A 20,984-nucleotide genomic window follows, 5' to 3' on the forward strand; every position below is an offset into this window, starting at 1 on the left:
GTCACTCTGGACCCCGAGAGTATAATGGTGCTGTATGCCCATGCGGTATCAAAATACAATAAGTCAGATTATACTAAAACTACTACCACTACTACTAAAATTTCCAGGTAAAAATTGATTCATGCATATATTCTGACACTAGATAGGCTTAGGATGAGCAGGTGATGTACAAATTCAATAGATGTACGAATTCAATAGATGTACGAATTCAATAGATGTACGAATTCAATAGATGTACAAATTCAATAGATGTACGAATTCTCCATTTACAATCCAAAGCACACAGATAATGGAAAAGAAAAAGACAACAACAAATGATATTTAGGAGCAAAAAACAAAACAAGTAATATTAATTATTGAGTGGGGTCTAAAGTTGGTGTCGATGTTTAGGGACGCTTATTTTACCTTTTCGTCTTTTAACCTGTAGAGAGAGATGCAAGAAACGTAGAAAATTGAGCAGTATATATCGATTTCGGTTTATGGCGTCTTAAAAGGTATTTTGTTTACTTCAATTTCTGGTTTCAAGATCCACCTGTAGGGGAAATTATATTGCTTAGCCAAAAATACTTAATGCGCAAAACCATTTGTTGCAGCTTTTCCTATTCTTAATTGAGTTCTTTCTTCCTGACATAACCGATTTATAAAATTCAGTTCTCTACAGCTGTTTCACAATGGATGAATAGCATTGACCCTACTTCAGGTCCAAATTAATTTAGGTGTCTTTCTTATGCAATGAATGAGCTCTACTGTATATTATACTGCCGTAATTGTGAGCTACCAAAGGGTCAATTTGTACCTGGGGATGTAACATGTGGCGCTAGTCAATGATCTGCATTTAACTGAATGATTATATTGCTCCGCCTTGCTGTCAATAAAGCAGACGACACACCCTCACGCGGGCTCTAACCTATCCACAGCTCCAATAGAACGGCAGCACTACATGTTTTGTGGGAATCAAATAACACGAGTGTTTTAACAGAAGGAGCATACATTCACCACGTTCCGACGGAGACCGTTTAGTTCACTTTTGTGAATGTATATGGCAATAATATGGTACATATCTGGGATAAGGATATTTTCCTTATACTTCTGAAAAGAGCGGATATAATTTGGATGCAAGATCGTCCATTTTCTTTGTAGCAAGCTGCTTCTTCAGACTTGTTTTATGTGAACTTCTCTTTCCGTAGAAAGCTTATTACAGTATATTCAAATGTTGGAGTAAGCTTTGTCAACGGGAACAACACACAGATCAGAATAATGGGAGTATGCTAAAAAAATTCCTTAACAGTACACTTCATCCTCTGAGAAAAATATGGTTTATAGCATCCATCATGATTTCTTGTATTTTTATTACAGTATATTCTCTTATTCTTGGAATTCAACCCGGAATTTACAGAGCGATGGAGATTAAAGGCTTTCAAGATTCTGAGTTTCGTACTATGGATCTAACCGACGACACCAAACCTGGAAATAGTAGTGGTTTATTACGAACTCGACAAGGCAGGTACCTTCACACTTTAATGCCTCGTGAGGAAACAAGAAACTCCCATGCCGCTTTAAAATTCGTGGTTGACAAGCATTTGAATGCAAACTTTACCTCAGCCAGCAAGTTACATAAATCGGATCACCGTATTTTTGTGGATGAGCTAAACCTGACAGGAGAAAAAAACCTGACAGGTGAGAAAAACCTGCCTGGAGAAAAAAACGGAGACAAAATTTCGAAATACCCCTCTTCTAGTGGCAGTTTTAAGAGATATAACGTTACTCGACGGTTGCCTCATGCGATTATAATCGGAGTTAAAAAGGGAGGAACACGTGCCTTACTGGAATACCTTCGTTTGCATCCTAAAATCAAGGCCACTGGCCCTGAACCTCACTTTTTTGATGACAATTACGAGAAAGGCCTTGAGTGGTACAGGTGTGTATCTATTTTGACCAATTTATATTTTCGCTTCATCCTGTTCCCTTTCTTTCCTGATGTAAAAGTTAACTATATCTTGACACGTATTAATATGCGACGTACACTATGTGTAAAGAGTAATCAACTAAGACTATAAAATGTTTGCCGTTATCATCAGATCTATTTTTAAAGGTCCTAACAATCTCCGTGTTCTGGGTGAAAATCTGAGATTTAGACTCTGATGAATGTTATCTTCTCCGTTCTGTTATCGTTATGCTAATCATCTTCGCATGGTACTCTCCGTTCTGTTATCGTTATGCTAATCATCTTCGCATGGTACTCTCCGCGAATCATGCCGAGTGTCAAAGTCTCGCAACAGCGTAAACTATGAATTAAAGAACATATTATATTCAATTAATTAAAAAGGACTAATCAATGTTAATCACCATATTTTTGAAAATACCACAAAATAAAAGAGAGAAATATAAATTTTTAAATCCTCAAAGTCGTTTTGAAGTTACGAGGAGTTTGTTGTGCCAGTTTGATATGACGAAGCAAAATTTTGCATCGCCTTCTTGAACAGATTTAAGTCAGTACGGCAACTAAAAGTAAACAAAGTCACTACGTACTTAAATAGTAATGAATTTTACCATATGAAACTTACAATCCAGGGTCTTTGATTTCAACGTGTGAATGCAGAGTAGAAACTCTTTCAAATTTAATTTCAAAACTTTTATTCCTTTTTAATTAAAATCTCTTGCATGAACTATGAATACCATTTTGCCCCGTCAGGCCTATGCTGATCAGTACAATGGTATACGATGGAGTGTTACCAAAACTTTGCCGTGTATTGCCTTTTGATATTTGTATAGAATTTAAGTATCACAGAATATTTATGTGTGGTAGCACTTAGTTTCTTTGCGATGTTATTCAATTTCAAGATTGCCTTTTATCTACTCTTAAGAAATAATTAACAGTTTCTTGCGTCATTAGGAGAATCACGTTATTTAAAATAATTTGCACCAGCTTTATATTCTAAAAAGCTTTCCTTGTTCATAAAATAAAGATTTGCGAGCGATTACCTTTGAGAAAACGAGGTGCATTTCATTAGGGAAATGCTAATTTAACAAACTCTAAAGTATTTATGTTGATTTATTAACTATTGATTTTATAAGGAGTTTTTCGTTTAGGAACAAGTTTTGAAAACATTCTCGCTTTTCATTGCAATTCATGGAACTTCTCTAATATCAAATTAAATAATAAATCTTGCGTACGCTATCTGATGAAGGTGATACAAACTCATACTAAGCATCACTGAATTATTTACGTTTTCTTTTTCTAAAAACAGAAAGTTGATGTTTCCTGTATTCGAAACAAGAATGCTCAAAACAAGTTACAAGGAAATTGTAATATGGAGAGAGGGGGGAGGGGTAGGGCGAGCTGAAAGTGGATTCTCGCATTGGAAAAGACCATTGTTGCGAAATAATCCCCTGGTTGAAGCCCGTGCTCACCTTTTTCTTTTCAGTTCATTGAAATGCAAATTCAGATGTTTATTGATTTCAATTTTACCAAAGAAGTTCATTATTCAACATTCATGTTAACATCAGAGATTTTATTCTTGTAGTTAATACACGTAGATGATACATACAAATACGGGTATTTATTTTATTTGTTTGGCTGCCTTTCTCTCAAATACAGCATTTATGAAATAAAATAAACATTGTGTGGCACTGAAATTACTGTTATCGTACATGCTGATCATCAATAGACAGTAGTTTTCTCAACGAATCGTTTAAAAGTTTTCTATAACATGAATACGTGTTCCATGAGTTAGAAAATTTGTATGGCCTGTAAGTGTTGTTTGCGTTCTTAAACATTTTAGAGTTGGGAGATTCTCTGGCTAGTTCTTTCGAATTTTACTGATGGCTTCGATAAACAAAAACGGACGTAAAAGTACTATTGAAAAGGATTCATTTGGGTTACATGCACACGCCATAAATTGCGAGGCATTTGGGAGTTGCAGGACTGGTACCTTAAGTTTAATTACTTTACACACAAATGTGTAAAATCACAAGAATCATGCAGCTTGGTAGAAATACTGATAGCGTACTGATTTTGATTAAAATGCTGCTTGAGTACTGATTTTGATTAAAATGCTGCTAGAGTACTGATTTTGGTAGAAATACTGATAGCGTACTGATTATGGTAGAAATGCTCATAGCGTACTGATTTTGATTAAAATGCTGCCTGAGTACTACTTTTTGGTTAAAATGCTGCTAGAGTACTAGTTTTGATTAAAATGCCGATAGTCTGCTGATTTTGGTCAAAATGTTGATAGCGTCCTGATTTTGGTAGTAATGCTGATAGTATCATGATTTTGGTAGAATGTTGATTGTATACTGATTTTGGTAGAAATGCTGATAGTATACTGATTCTGGTAGAAATGCCGATAGTCTAGTATTTTGGTAGAAATGCTAACAGCGTACTGTTGGTAAAAATGTTGATAGCGTACTGATTTTATTAAAAAAGTTGATAGCGTACTGATTTTATTAAAAATGTTGATAGTCTACTGATTTTGGTAGAAATGCTGATGGAGTACTGATTTTGGTAGAAATGCTGATGGAGTACTGATTTTGGTATAAATGATGATGATGTACTGGTTTTGGTATAAATGATGATGGAGTACTGGTTTTGGTAGAAGTGTTGATAGTCTACTAATCGTGGTTGAAATGCTGATAGTGTATAGATGAACTTTTTTTTCAGAATAGCAAAGGTTTATATTCAACTCTATTAAAGCATGCTATTTAAACAAAATTCTAGCAACAAATGTTTCTTGCCTTGCTTTTTAACGTTCTTTCATTTTGTTCCTTGCTTTACTTTTTTTGCCATTAGAATTGAAATTATGCAATACGTTCGACGGATTTTCATCTGTGGTTGAATTGTCCTTTATTTATTTTCCATTTGGAAGTATAAAAATGACATTAAATATTAAGGTGTGAATTGTTTGTTATACTTTACATCAGGTATATATTAAAATTTTGCTTACACTACCTTATGTCATTGAGATTTAAACAATCTAAAATACCATAATATTTATGAAACATTTCAAAAAATATTTAGCTGCGATATTTAATTCTATGTCTTTAAATAATGTGTACATGTATTTGAGGCACATAATACTATTTTCGATAACTAACTACGCAATTTAAAAATAATAAATGTAGATAATATTTATAATAATATTATATGGAGATGATATTTAAAAAAATGTTTTTGTTTTAATGGTTTCGTAAACAGAAACTAAAGTTTTACATTATTTTAGTAACTACTCTCGTGCGTTTTGGTAATTTGCTGTATTTATTGTTAAAGAAGGCATCCGTATGCTACATGGAATGAATGATTCAACTGATCCCGATGCCACTGCATCAAATTCAAGCCTTAAATAAAGACACCGTGTAGCCTGAGCTGGTTACAAGTCTAGAATGATGGATTAAAACCGCGACATTTGTGGGACTCTATAGAATAAATTGATTGATCACTTAAAGCTTGTGTTTCTGTTCTGAGTCATTGTAATCATACTGATCACACTCATCGAGCACCTTTCTATCATGTATTATTCCGTGCGGTACAATTTAAGTCGGGCGTTTCAGTAACTTGATGCAAAAAATGAGCAGCAAACAGCGTAGCTTTGCATATTCATATCGTGGTTTATTTTTTTTTTTGGTACTTAAGACAATATTTATTATGAAGACTTTATTTCACAATCATGTTTTAACAAGGCATAATTACTTGACCAATTCGTTTTATAAAAGACCTATCATAGAAGTGAACTTTCGTTTTAGACAGACGTGATCGTTTGCATCACCTGTGCTTGTCACTGGAGACAGTTTTATTAGAAATAAAAAGTAGTTGGAGGAGTGAAAGAGCTATGCGTGAACAGTATATTCACTAAAATTATCTTGTCATTAGCTTAGCCAATAATGCTCCATATGAATGCACATTAGCGTGCATGCGCAATTCAACGACAATGCTGTCATGAGTCTACTTAGACACACCTTGTAGATGGAATGTTTTGCGAACAATCGACGTTAAGTTAATGTCTGCATACAATATTATCGTTTCAACTGTCATTATACCATGTTTCTAGAGATTCTGAAATCTAACCTATTTAGTTGAGGTAGACAGTGTCAATGTGTGGCAAATGAGTCTGCCAGTATACAATATTCACCAAAGGCAATCCATCGTTCAGGCCATAATAACATTCTATCCAATTGATCGCAAAGAGTCTATCAAGGATACAGAAAACGAAAAACTAATCAAGCGTAATTGCTTCTCAATTGCTTTGGTGTGGACAATTCATAATCCTATTGATCAATGTCACTCAGTAGTAAACTGTTATTAACTCCATCATTTTGCTATGGTGAAGCAAACTTGAATTTAAGTAAATGTTTATGTGGTGCCCAGAGCAGTTTACACAATCTCTGGTCCTTAAAGTGTACAACGCGTGATAATAATACAGCTAAACGGTAACGCAACACTACGTAAGAGAAGCGCAACGCAACGGTGAAACAAGACAATTCAGTGGTAACGCAATAACGCGAAATTACGTCTCTTCGTTACAGGGTCGATCTCCTCTCTTAATAATGGTTGGAACGATTGTCACGCAACATTCGAGGACTGTACTGTATGTATCAGTCATCAACAGTTTTAATCTAACTGCCCGAGAAAAATTGTAACGATAGGTGCGTGTTCAAAACAAAACTACAAAGTATAACCGAAATAAAAAAGAATCAGATGTATTGTTGTGGAAATAATGTTGGCAAGAAACATTTAACTGCCAATAATTAATCGATATCTTTTGAAGATATCTTCGAATTCAGCCATCTTGGATATGTGAGTAACTTCCAGAGAGTAGATGAATCTTCTCGGGGTTTACTCGTGTTCTTCCTCCACAAGCTATAATGGCCGCAAAGTATAGCTTATAGTGTCCTGAAACATGACGTTAAAATCCATAACAACAAGAATGATCGGATGAAAAGAAAACCTCATTCTACCATAAAAGACATAAGTGCTTATAACGATGTGAATAATATTCTGCCCATTTAAAACCTAAACTGTAAAATGTAGTGTCACTATGAGGAATGAGTGAGCATGCAGGAAGAAGAGCAAGAGGACAGTATCGGTAGATGTTGTAATTGTTGAATTGTTATACTACTACTATTACTACTTCTACTACTACCAATATACCATACTACTTTTACTGCTAATAATAATAATAATAATAATAATAAATAATAATAATAATAATAATAATAATAATAATAATAATAATAATAATAATAATAATAACTTTTGTTGCAAGTAATATTTTAAAGTTTGGAGTATAAATAAAATTGTATTGCAAATAAATAAATCATTGATTTGATTGCTTGATTGTTTTAAGAATATCTTATTTGTCGAAGCTATACACGAACTGGGTCGGGCTACACGTTATCACAATGTAGATTAAACCCGTCGCCTGAAATGATACAGATATACATGAATCGGGGCATAGTTCTAATATGAATTCATACAATTCGTGTGTCATGATAAAGACGATTACTGGAAGGAGAATAATGAGAGAGAGAGAGAGAGAGAGAGAGAGAGAGAGAGAGAGAGAGAGAGATAACAGATGCAATACAGAGAGAGAGGAAGAGAGAGAGAGAGAGAAAGAGATGGCAGATGCAATACATAGAGCTTTCCACATGTCAATAAACATTAATAACCATACAGAAATCTATTTGTATCAAGCAATAAAGACATTCTGTCCAACTGGTTCTATGACGTATTAATCAATGAGATTCATATTTGAATATTCTTATTGTAAATGGAACGTATTCGTATTAGACTAGGTATATTATGCCTATTCATAGCACACATCTTTTGACGAGATATTCCCCAGGAACTTTTCTGAGGGTTCTTTAAATAATACAGGAAGCGAATTAATTGTTTTAAAAATATGTTGATGTGATATATTTTATTCTACAACCCAGAATGCTTTGTTTTCCCACAAAGCACGCGTTTTAATTGTTAATAAATTCCACAAGACCCGAAATGTTAATCACTTGACTGACATGAACTCCAAGGTTCCAGTGGTCAGTTTGGTGTGAATGAGAAAACCTTTGACATTAAAAAAAACATTCCGCCACAACAATCCAGGCCTGGCTACAATAAGGTGACACTCTTTCACACATATCAAATATCTACGCTAAAACATTTACCGTTATTTTACTCTTGTACCAACTCTTCAACAGCTATAAACGGTCTTTTAATCGCGGTGTTCAATACATGGGCATTCTTTTTAAGTGAGCTTTATGGTACATAATTTCAAAAGAAGACAGTGCATTGCAGATGTTGATTTAATGATTGGAATAGTTTAGTGCCAATAAGGGGTGGGGTAGGGTCTATAAATATATCATGATATATGGGTCAAGCTTCGAACATTTCATTTTTCCGAATTAAACAACAATAAACAAAAAGGTAATTTTAAACACCTTGGGATTTATGTGCGAGTGAGTTAGTGTGTGTGTGTGTGTTGTGTTGTGTTTCAGTAAGGGAATATATATGAAAAAATCAGGATGCAAAACAATTTAAGGTTATGCCCCATACAGCAGGTCATGTGGTGATGTAGGGAAACATGAATAATCATGACAACTTATGTTCAACAATCAAAATAGTTGCCAAACTAATTTTAAGTCTTGTTACCGATTTATTAATTCTTGTATGTATAGATGTCGAGGTATGAACATTTTTATTGCACAAAATTACGTAAGTATGTCTGACACATGAGCTCTTATATCTCTGGCGAATTTAATATCAGGGACGGATCTGTGAACCATCCTCATGCATTGTTGTTTATTTTGTGTTGGTTTTTTTTGCTGTTGTTGTCAACTTTAACCGATTGATCAGTCGCAGGCTGCATGGCAGTCTCATACATGATTGAAATTTTTTATATAAAAAGTTTGTTTGATCAGTCACAGGATGCATGGCAGTCTCATACATGATTTAATTTTTTTATATAAAAAACTTTGATGAGTCATCACGGATTGTATGCACGATTGTTTGTGTTAACCTTTACGGTCATATTAGCCACAAACTACATCACAGCCTCATGCATGATTATTTTTGTTAACGTTTATTGTTTCGTCGGTCACAGGCTGCTAGATTTGTGGCAGAGCGGTGAACACATGCAAATGAGGCGATTAGGCGTGTACTTTATATAATTGTAAACCAGAATGACATCGAAATGTGGAAAAATTGTGAAAGTGGAAATAAAATAACAGAGCTATTCAATCCAGACAGTACTCACGTACTCACAGATGATAACGTTGAATTTACAAAATATATTATAAAATCTTGGACATCGCTTCTTATTGGTTTTGACTGCGATTCAACGGCTGTTATTCTTTTGGTATCGACAAAAAAGGGATACGGTCTAGTGATAATGTAATATGGAGCAGTGATGTATGTCTTCGTTAACTGATGCCCCGACCTCACTCCACCCCAACCCAAATCCCCACATCCAAAATTCACCCCAACACAGTAAAGCGAATGTAGATACTTGAAACTCATCTTGACGTTACTGTTCGCAGATTCTGCACCGCTTACCAGCCTGTCATTGTTGCTCCTCAGTTTGTATAGACACTGCGTACTATAAAACTGTACCTTGCATGGCTCTGCCCATTTTTTTTTTCCAGAAGTAGATTCCATGAATAACTTTAGCTGGTGCTTTTATGCATTCGATATCTAAACTTTGGGATTGTACCGTTTTACGGAAGCGTACATATGTGTATGTTGTAATGGATAAGCGCATGTTCTCTATCCAGACTGACCAGATGTTACCTCTGGCAGAGACCCGGATGTAAACTTGTCACGCCATAGTCATCTTCTCCTTAAATGTCCATTCTTACTTATTCAAATAGACCAACAATTTGTAATCCGCATGTTCGTGGGACCCGAAGAACAACTAGTTGGTCTAATAATCAGACCGCCCGTATTCTTCCGTTTGTCAAATATGTATCTAGTTCTGGTGATAAAGCCTTCACTGTGCCTGTTAGCGATCCTTCATGTGCTAATTTTCAATTGAGCACTCTTTAAAGTGGGTATGATTATCAAATTTAAAAAAAAAACAAACAGATAGCTTCCTTCAGAAGGCAAAATGGCAGATTTCAACATGCACCTCAACGCTGCAGCAATGATTGAGTCTTTTGTCAAACTACCATTATATATGCCAGCAAACAATCACTTGACTTGTATCATAACACTCTATAAAGAACATTAAGTATTTTAGGAGAACTGAAATGTGAAAGATTCTATTTTCAAAATGTCCACGAGTTGTAATTGCATAAGCATGTATTTATTAAAATAATAAATAAACTCCATAACTGAGTCACATGTCAGTGTGATCATGCTGGATAGTTGGGTCGGATCCTTACGGATTTCTTCAATAATCCAACTTACAGTAATCCGATCTTAATAGCCCGGTGAATATAGTTGTTCATATTCCAAAAGTTTGTGTCTAACTTTACATATCAGGTTTTTTAGTCTTGTTTGCACGCATCTTCTGTGTTATAATGGGAAAGTCCATGGATACGTAGAATTAGGAGGATTTATATTAAACAACTGTACATATCAGAGATCAAAGTGATAATCCTCAGCTGTCACAGGAATGCAGACTGGTCCTAAAATACCCTTGATCTTCAAGACGTTAGTATTTTGAATAACTCTCATGCACCAGGCATTTCAGGATAATCCCTCAGGCACAATGTCCAAACATAATAATATTTGTATGACTCATTTGCGAGACACAAAACACGCATTCGCGTCATTTGACAGACTCGATGAATGTGTTGCACATGTGGCTGAGAATGAGTTCGAAAACCTGGGCAATTTCAAGAAAATCAATCTCCAACAACACTTACAATAAAGGCAAGTTGTAATTCGAATAAGGCCTGTGCCGAGACTTTTGTTCTTGTTTAAGTGAATGTTATACAGGAAGGAACTCTTGAACAGTTATCATGATCAGCACAAGTCCCTGAAGTGAGTCATCAACAGTTTTAATCTGTTTGGGAATCACTCAAATTAGCTGGTATTTCAAATATGAGATTTTCAACCGTTTGATGAACAATTTTGTTGCTTTCCAATTTCAAAGGCTGTGCCTCCCAACCTCATCAAATGCCTATCATTCAGTATATAAAATAAAGCTGATGTAAAATAGCACAGGAGGGATTATGCCAATGCTACATGTTTAATCAAATCCTTCAATATTAGAAACATAAAGTTGAAAGATAGCATGGTTTTCATTTTTATGTTCAATCTTTCCGTATTCGTTTCCATCAGCATATATGACGATTAAATTTTAAGTTCAGCGTAAGAGATTGACGAATAACCGATATTGCATCTGAAAACTTTTGAACTGACTGTACTTACGTGTTTGTTACCATAGTATATTCTACTATGAGGCATTAAAACTTAATTATTTCCCAAGCACGTGTTTATTTAAGCCATAGTTTGCACTCGCCATTTTAGTTTCTACAACTGTTTGAAGTCAAAGGGACTCGTCAGTATTGATATTGTAAGTTCAATGTCCAAACAAGATGTTAGATTTAAATTATGATTAACTATATCAACTTATCCTAATAACTTATTACCGTTCCGGTGGCCTAAGCGGTTAGAGCGTTATCCTCAGATTCGTCAAGGTCGCGTGTTTAAAACCCAGGCCGAGTCATACCAAAGACTTTTAAAAATTGTACTAGCAGCTGCCTCGCTTAGCGCTCAGCATTAAGAGGTTAGTGTTTATGACTGGTCGGCCTGGTGTCAGAATAATGTGACTTGGTGGGACATCATGCTACATGTCCGCGGCATGATGTCCCAGTGCCAGACATCACTATAAAATGCCACACTGCAGACACTGTAGCGACATGACTGAGAAATTGTTAAAGCTACGTTACAAATCCCCCAAACACACTGGCCCACCGTTTAACTTATTTAAGAGCTTCATGTTAAGTTACGTTTTTCTTAGCTGATACACAATTCCGCTCAAAATTTATATCACTGTGACTAACAGTAAAAGATGTAAACTTTAGCAAATACAGTATAGTTTTGGTCCACAATATTGTTCAGTGTTCAGGCAATCACAGAAAACTGTTGAATAATACAAGTAATTTCAATTGCTAGTACATGTACCTTTGAATATTGTTAAAAGAGCTTTGGATTGCATTGAGGCATTTGTGTTCTAGTAAGCATTGAGCAAAAGCTGCCTTTTCAGGGAAATGGTTCGAAAGAACTGAGAGAAAAGGCATAAGGACTTTTTTCAATTATAACATCCTAGTCCACGAGTGCAAATACACAATACGTTTTGTTTACCGAGAAAAATTTTGAACAAATTCTTGAAGAAGCTACCTTAAGGTGACAGCCAGTAACAAACATTGTAGTGTAAAATACTCCGCAGTTGGACACCTATAGGATGTTGAGGTTAATAATTACAGACATTTCCTTCCTTGGAGATTAGCATTTACCCCTCCCAATGTTTTCAACACACACACACACACACACACACACACACACAAACACACAACAAGAACTTTGTAAGACGCTGGTTTCCGTTTTAATCTTTTATTTCTATTTTTTTTTTAATACTTATTTAATCTTATTCATACAAATTAGATAATAAATCTGTTCAAACAAACACGAAAACGTGATGGGCCAGTCTTTACTCGGGTTAACAATACCGCGTGAAAAGTTTGTAGGGCGACAATGGGATAGTGACTGCTTGTTTGTGGTGTAAAACAGATAACCGCGTAGCCAGAATAGTACTGAATATATATGGAATCTCTAAAGGTGCAGGGGAAGGGGTCACGTTCTCTTGCGATAACACACGAATCTTTGCGCTTCTTTTGTTTAACAGTGATCGTATGACCAAGAAACTCAGCACCTTTTCGCATCATCGCTGAGTGTCCTGTCGCTCTGTAGAACTTGATGACAAGTTCAAGAACTGTTCAAAGATAAATCTAACTGCTGGTCTTACAGACGAGAGATAACGTCCGACTCTCGGTATTTATAGTTATACGCGCACGCCATTTAATGGGAATGCCGTGTCAAGATAATCGGCTACATTTTCCGCTTTTCACCTACCAGGTCGTATACCATTTCTAACTGATTTATATGCCATTGCAACGTGTACAAGTCTTCACATCTAACTACATTTAAAATATTTATTTACATTAAGTTAGGAATACTTGATGTAGATAGTCACATTCCATACCATTGTTCTCTTTGAGTCTCTAGTTTTAATGCATTTTAATGCCAATTTTTAAGTTGTATATATTGATCAATTTTAATTTTAATTTTACAACATTGAAACGTTTATAAAATATTTTGGCTGCAAAATCAATTTTGTTTCTTCTAATTTCAGACAACAAATGCCATCTTCTAGAAGAGATCAGTTAACCATAGAGAAGACGCCTTCATATTTTGTTACCAAGGATATACCTGATAAAGTATATAAAATGTCGAAAGGAACCAAACTCATTGTCGTACTGAGAGACCCTGTCACTCGGGCTATCTCTGACTACGCCCAACTAGCAGACCGACGTCAAGATGTGAAGTCATTCGTCGAGCTGGCCTTCATTGACAATCGGACAAAAATAGTGGACACATCATGGGCTATCATCAAAATTGGCATTTACATAAAGCATCTTGTAAATTGGCTTGAATACTTTCCACTGAGACAAATTCACTTTGTTAGTGGGGAAAATCTCATTAAAGATCCGGCACATGAACTTATGTTAGTACAAGAATTCCTAGGCCTGGAACCAATGATTGACAACAGCTATTTCACGTTCAACAGTACAAAAGGTTTTCCATGTTTTAGAAAGCAAGTTAATAGCTCTCATATTCATTGTTTAAACAGAGACAAAGGCAGGTCACACCCAGCTATAGACCCTTCCGTAATTAAACGACTGAGAGATTTTTACAAACCTTTTAATTCAAGATTATATCAAATTACGGGTCAGAACTTCGGTTGGACCTAAATAAATAGCACAGGTGATTATACTGTGATTATACGGGTTTTCATTGAATTTAATCCCAAATGTGTGTTTCAAAACAATACTATTCTTTTGTAATATATCTAATGTTAGTAATTGTTGATATTTAATTTGAAAAAGGTGATAATTCAGACAATCTACCAAGAACAGCTTTTTGCCAATCAGACTGTGTGTTATCGCATAGCTGACAATAGTTTAGTCCCCGCTGCAATTACAAGAAACATGAAATTAAATTACTCCGATGTTTATGATTTATGTTAAATTTAACAAGAGCTGGTATCGATTTTTAATCCTTTCAAGTGTATCTTTGCTACATCTTGTTAGGGATCTCGACTAATGAGAAAATGTTTTTAACTGTAGATTGCTGCATTAATGAGTTTTTGGCTCTTATTCCTGTTGCCAGATATATTCAAAGGACAGATTAATATATTTTTATTTATTTATTAAAGTAAATTGTCAATCTCACTGGGTTCCGTTATGTGCATTATATTATTTTATGTATTTGAGCAATGACTAATGTTTCCTTCCAATGACGTTTAAAAATTCTCTTTAGCTTAGTACGCAGTATGCCCCATCATTATATCCTCCTTCCAAAAGTCAGCATAATGTAGTAAAAAATCCGTGCAAACTCCAATCATATTAACCGGCTACATAATCAACAGGGTCCAAATGAGACGTTTTATGCATCATCTGATGTTATTGCCTTTATTTTCTCGACCTCTCAATAAACACTTGAAAAACTCTGAAAAGAAAGTACCATTGGAAATCAAGTAATGGCTCCCCATCTATTGCTCCTCATCCGCATCAACATCATCCTTTCTCTCAGCATAGTCCCCCTCGTTATCCAAATCATCAATATTTTCATCAGCTGCATTATTTGTGAAAAAGATGAAGCTTCCTACTGGGCCTTTTTATACCAAATGTTTGTATGAAGGTGGCTTGGAGAAGGTGAATGTACATACAACGTAAATAAATTTACATTTAGAGATCTCTGGTATTAATATCACTAATAAATATTTAAGTGCAAACAGGCAATTAAGCATCAATTAAGCATTGCATTTCTGGCATGGGTTGTAATCCTATGAGAAAAAATGAAGTTTTGTTCATAGATTTCAGCATAGTTTGTTTGACAGATTAGACTCTTGACCAATGCACAATTAACATGTATGTCTACTTTGTAACTATGATATACGTATTCCAACGATGCTCTTGATATTTCCATCTTTGGAAGAACAAATTATCATGATTATTATTGTAATAACAGTTGTTGCTTTTATTATTGTTGTTATTGCTATTCTTGTTTCTCTTCCTCTTCTTCTTCGCATTGTTATTGGCGTATATGTTGCATCTATTATTTTGTATTTAATAATGTTCTTTGTAAATATTACAGGAGCGTCACCAATATTTCATTATGTAACCCATATAATATATTTTAAGACCATATTGCATTTTTAAAGCTTAAAAGATATCGCACTAATATTTGATGAAAATCTTTTTTTACTCCTTAGACTTTACTAGTTTCATATCACGGCAGATTTATGCTGAATATTATTGGAATGTATATTTAATCATAATAAAATATACCTACTCGAAGACTATGATAAATTCAATTAGGAGTTGAAAACTGTCTAATTTAATATCTTGGCTAAAATAATTTAGTGAAAGTGTTAAAAAACACTGTCATCTGAATACAACGACCATGCAATTCTTTCCAATAATATTAACCATTTAACGTCGAATCAAATAACATATCTCACCATTGGTCTAAAAATTCCTGTTTTCTGAGGCCTTCAGTCAGGTGGACACACAATATAGACCACCTAAGAATATATTTCTTTCTCTCAGTTAAAATAAATATAAGAAAGATAAGATTAGCGTAAAAACCCCAGCCATTATTAATATATAAATATCCTCAGTGGAATCAAATTGAAAGATATCAATATATAATTTGCAATAATAATAAAATACAACTGTCAGATAGTCAAGGGAACCAATAAGGCTCTTTATTATTTGCCATACAACGCAAATGTGTAGTGTATTTAGTTATGTAATTATCATTGAAAGCACCGTTGTTGTTTGTTGTTTTTTTTTCTCGAGGATGCCAAATGTACACTATTCCCTCTTATGTATGTCGCAAGAGGTGATTAATGAAGGCAGAAGCCCGGGGTGCCTCAGCGGTTAGTGTGTAAGACTCGTATCCGAGATGGTGTGGTTAGGAATCCTACTAATGGATCAGTCAAGGTCAGCTACAGTGGAGTGTCCTTGAGCAGGACACTTTAACACGATTGTCTCTGCACTAAATAACTTCCTTGTGTTGCTTTGTCGTGAAACACCAAAGAAACACAACTCTGTTATCATTCCATTTTAATGTATTACTGGAAGAAGGAATGCTGTTATGGATTTAGATACTACATTATCGACTTCGATAAGCATATTAAAACACTGTATGCCGCAAAATTGGTTTACAAGTTCTGAATAATGCAATAAGGTTGCGATAAGGGCGGTACGTCGATGTATCTAGCGATATGTTCCTTTAAGATTGTGTCCCATGTTACTGAGTCATCTTCATGATATTACGGTGGTATCCGAAAAGCTGCACGTCACCTTGAGCATCACGCTGTGCCACACAGCAAGGTCGCCGTCTAATGACAATCGGCAAACAGCAAACATTTCCGAGCTTGTCAGTATCGCGCACATTCTTGAGGATGATTCAACTGAAATTAATAACAGAGAATAACAGAAGAAAAAAAAAAAAAACATTTATCATTGAATTGCAGTTTATAACAATAAGCGTGTGGATTTAAACATGCTATGCTGCGGAGGATAATTAATATAATTATAGTGAGTATTAAATTTAATACACGTACCATTTAATGAAAACAAAGTTTAAAAAATACCATTAAAATTGCTTAAAACATACTGACAAAAATATAATTAATTATATTCATCTTAGAGTGCTATTGATTCATTTAGTATACATTGTCTGACCCTTTCATTGGCTCAAAGTATAAACATTTAGACAATGGGTTTAGGATTCATTATGAATTTGTATACATTATGGCTTTAAATTGTTCTACATTCCGCCATGAACAATAACATTGTAGTAAATAGTTTCTTTTCAGTTCCTTATAAAATGGACACATTAGCAAATGTAATATTTATTATCGACAGCTCTTAAATTATGTCTGTTACATAATTATCATTTTCTTGGCACCTTCTCGTAACGACCCGTTTCTAATTTGTTTCGTAATACAAAACCTAGTTCGCGCAATTTTAAAACGAGATTTAGTATTCAAATACATGCTCGTTTCAAATTATAAATATTATTTATACAAAGAATAATACTCTAACTTGTTTGATAGTCTCAACGAATATATCGTGCTTTACTTTTACTGATCAAAGACTATCTGTTTTTCCATTCAGTGGAATCATAATATCAGCTTGATTGTTCTATTCGTGAAAAAAATCGTAGATCATCTAACAGAGATTTTACTTGAAATGTCCATTTTCCTCTGTAAGAGTATCACTATTCGAGTCCAGTCTTTTAACAGTTGCATATTTTTTATTTCCCAGTCTGTTTCTCCCAGTTTGCCAAGTATAATATCCAAATTAGTAGATTTGTGTAGCCAAAGTCTTGTTTGCAAAATTTTTTATGAATTGTTTCAACACATTTTCATGGGTGGAAACCCCCTATGATTATTTTAAAGTTTAAATTTTTTCCTTGATGGTGAAGGGTGTATTAACACAATGTGTATAAATTATAAAGATGCACATTTTGGATGCGTATCAATTAACAATTTTCGAATAAATGCAAACCTAGATGTTGCAATGGATTTACACTTTTTAAAATATCACAACTGTAGTATAGTGATGGAGTTTGCCTATTGCCGCTTTCAAAAACCGTTATTATTTGTTTTGCTAGTTTTAACCTTAGGGTTGTAAGAACAGGTTTACGAGTTCCAATTATTCAGCATTGTTTATAGAAAGTGTTCAATTTGTATGAAGATTACCGCGTCTGTTTATAGTATCAGAGTCAAACCATTTCTATAGAAAAAATTACATTATACTCTATTTCAGCAGAAGGTCGTTGCTACCTTAATTAACACCATTAGGGTTAATTTATACAATATAAATGCGACCAGTTTTGTTGAACGCTTTCCCATATTCGATAAATGCGAAATATAATTCGTACATGAACTCCACACCTTGACATTCCTTGCATTGAGGTAAAATATTTAACCTTTAATTAACTTTATCTTTTTTAAACCATATTGGAATTCAATTCATTTGGAATACTTGTCAGCTCATTTACATAATCGTTCATTCAATATATTGAAATAATTTATTGCAAATGTACTATTAAGTACTTTGGTCATTTAACTTTAGTAATATTACCTTTTTATCAATAGGTATTATAATTCCTTAACTTAAAACCGTAAATCTGGGTATTGACCACTTTAGAAAATAGCATTAAAAACCTCTTTAAGAAATTTATTAACATCAACAGAGCTAAAAATCACGTTGGACAGTATATTATCGAGCACCGTTGGTTTATTTATTTTTGAAGGATTTAACATCTTGTTTTATTTAATCCGGTCAAATATTTATATCTCCATGGATTATCTCTATGTACTACAATAGCTCGTCATCTCGAGAATGATCAGTTATTACAGTGATAAAAAAACAAAAGTCATTTGTGCATAATTCACTACATTGCTTACTTCCATTACGGCAATGTTTATTAGTCACCCTCCCTTGCAGTTTAGGGACTCTTTTTAGTCATATTGGTTAATTGAATATCTTTTTTTAACTGTATGCTTATTTTTCGCAATCTACTTGCGTTTAATATAAATTAATCCAGCTTGAACATAGTTATTACAAAAGATTCTAGTTTCTACTTACATTAATTACAACTATTGCCTCCTGACAAAAGTCATCAAATCACTAAACCCTGTTGATACTTTCTTTCCAAACAAGGGAGCTCACACTTTCTAATAAAATATAAGAAAACTGTCGATTGTATCATTGAAAGCACCAGGACGTTTCATTTAATCCAACAGGACTTACTATTTAATGCATCATGACTATCTCATACCTTAACTAATAACATCACAATGAATGCACCATTAACAGCGACCCTTTTAATTAGTGATCCGTATGGCCAACCTTAGACCTGCTATGACTCTTTCACGATAAACGTCTTTACAACATGATGCAGGCGTTGTACAAGGTTAAAGACATTGTTAAGTTTTATTTATTCAGTATTCATTTCAGAGTAATCTGTATATTTTTCATATATAGTAAGTAGTTTTTGTAACAGAAGACCGTTGTAATTTATTTAAAATAGCCTCTGAAATAAATTATTTTAAAGATTTTATTCCTCTGGTCTTTCAGTATTAGATGATTAGGTCGCTTTAATGTATGTCAGTATGATTATGTTAAAATATGTTTAGCATAATTACATATATGATAAGCCAGTCCTGACGAAAGAAAATGCTGTAATTAGGTAGGCTCATTAAAAGTACGTAGGTAATGTGCGAACGGAAACATGGGTGCGTTGGGATGAGTGTTTGGTAATACTGCAGGTACAGGTACATATTCCATCCATGTTGTTTTTCCTAAGGCGTTATCTACCAGATTTTATTAAAACCGTTCCTACAAAGAAAGTAGGCAATGACTCCAATATCTCAGCAGTTCAACCTCTTGTGTACAAATTGATTTCGTATAACACTTGACAACTTGGAGGACTCCTATCTTATGTGACAGGAAGTACAGCGAGTAATCAGTACCACTACATTCCAAGCCATTTAGAAGAAATGCATATTCAATCAAGTACCCACAATATAATATATTTAATATTTCTCTTGAAATATAAAGATTTCCAGATTCTCGGAAACTTCCAAATCTGGTCTCTGTATATAAATAGTTTGTGAAACGGAATGTTTGAAATTATTATGCAACATAGCTGCTTTGTATTTGATCCAATGTATTTTAAGAGTGGTGTAGACTATTATATCATTATATGGTATAGCATGATTTAATTGTTCAAAATCATTGGAATATACACCCAGTGGTTCAACATCCCGCCTGTTATTATAAACTTACAATACGATCTGTTTAGCTTTGGATCAAGAAAAAGGAGTTAGAACTATATCTTTTGAAGAAAATAAAACATTTGATCGTGGCCGAAAATCGGGATTGATTATTTAACATGGAAATATTGGCAAAAGTCTACTGTCGTGGTTAGAATTTATTGACCATTACGAAAGCAAAAAATTGTATTGAATTCAAAATGTTCGGAATTTCAAAACATTAATGCCAGAATCCCCCAGTGATTCATTAATTGGGCTCTTTACTGTCGACAAAAATTATACAATCGTTAAAAATCCAAATAAAGCAAGTGCACGTCACAATTTGGATATATAAACAATACACAGCTAGTCCTGTTAGTCGGTAGTGAATTTGAAACAAAATAAAAGAATCAACTTATAACACGAACAAGTAATCTAAATAATGTTCAAATAATGTAAATGGTAAGTAAATATATAATATAATTATCCCAACCTAACCAATTAGGCTTTAATATTTTGTCAAGATACTTCTCTTATGATACAAATATTAAATATTTGTCTTCAAAACGTTTAGGAGAAAGTAAATACTATGAAGAGTGAATCGCTTTTATATATTTGACCTCATTTGACCATGATAGATAACTGTATTAAATAAGAAAAAAATGTTATTGAAAATAAATACTATTGGATTTTGCTTTTGTTATCTTTTGTTACTCTTGCTATCGCCACTCTTCATTTATCGATGGAGTTTTCACTGAAAGTCTTCATCTGATGTCTAGCTAGTTGTAAATAAATGTGGCGCCGATCGGACGTTCATTATGGCCGCCATCTTGATAATCTTGTTATCGCTTCTACCCCTGAATGGATGGCCATATCAGCATGTGACTTTATACTATTTAATTGATCATAAATTAAAATGGTGCTGGT

General features: G+C 34.1%; 1 protein-coding gene across 1 annotated transcript; it reads left to right on the top strand.

Annotated features, from left to right (window-relative positions):
• Nucleotides 1–983: 983 nt before the first annotated feature.
• LOC149803688 (heparan sulfate glucosamine 3-O-sulfotransferase 6-like) lies at nucleotides 984–20,749 on the top strand. The gene is made up of 2 exons (XM_089953473.1): nucleotides 984–1,918; nucleotides 13,353–20,749. Exons 1-2 carry the CDS (start codon nucleotides 1,266–1,268, stop codon nucleotides 13,969–13,971), a joined length of 1,272 nt encoding a protein of 423 aa, XP_089809599.1. The 5' UTR covers nucleotides 984–1,265; the 3' UTR covers nucleotides 13,972–20,749.
• Nucleotides 20,750–20,984: the final 235 nt, after the last annotated feature.

The sequence above is a fragment of the Sinohyriopsis cumingii genome, chromosome 3, assembly GCF_028554795.1.
Source record: "Sinohyriopsis cumingii isolate HCF-2022 chromosome 3, ASM2855479v2, whole genome shotgun sequence".
Taxonomy (NCBI): Eukaryota; Metazoa; Mollusca; class Bivalvia; order Unionida; family Unionidae; genus Sinohyriopsis; species Sinohyriopsis cumingii.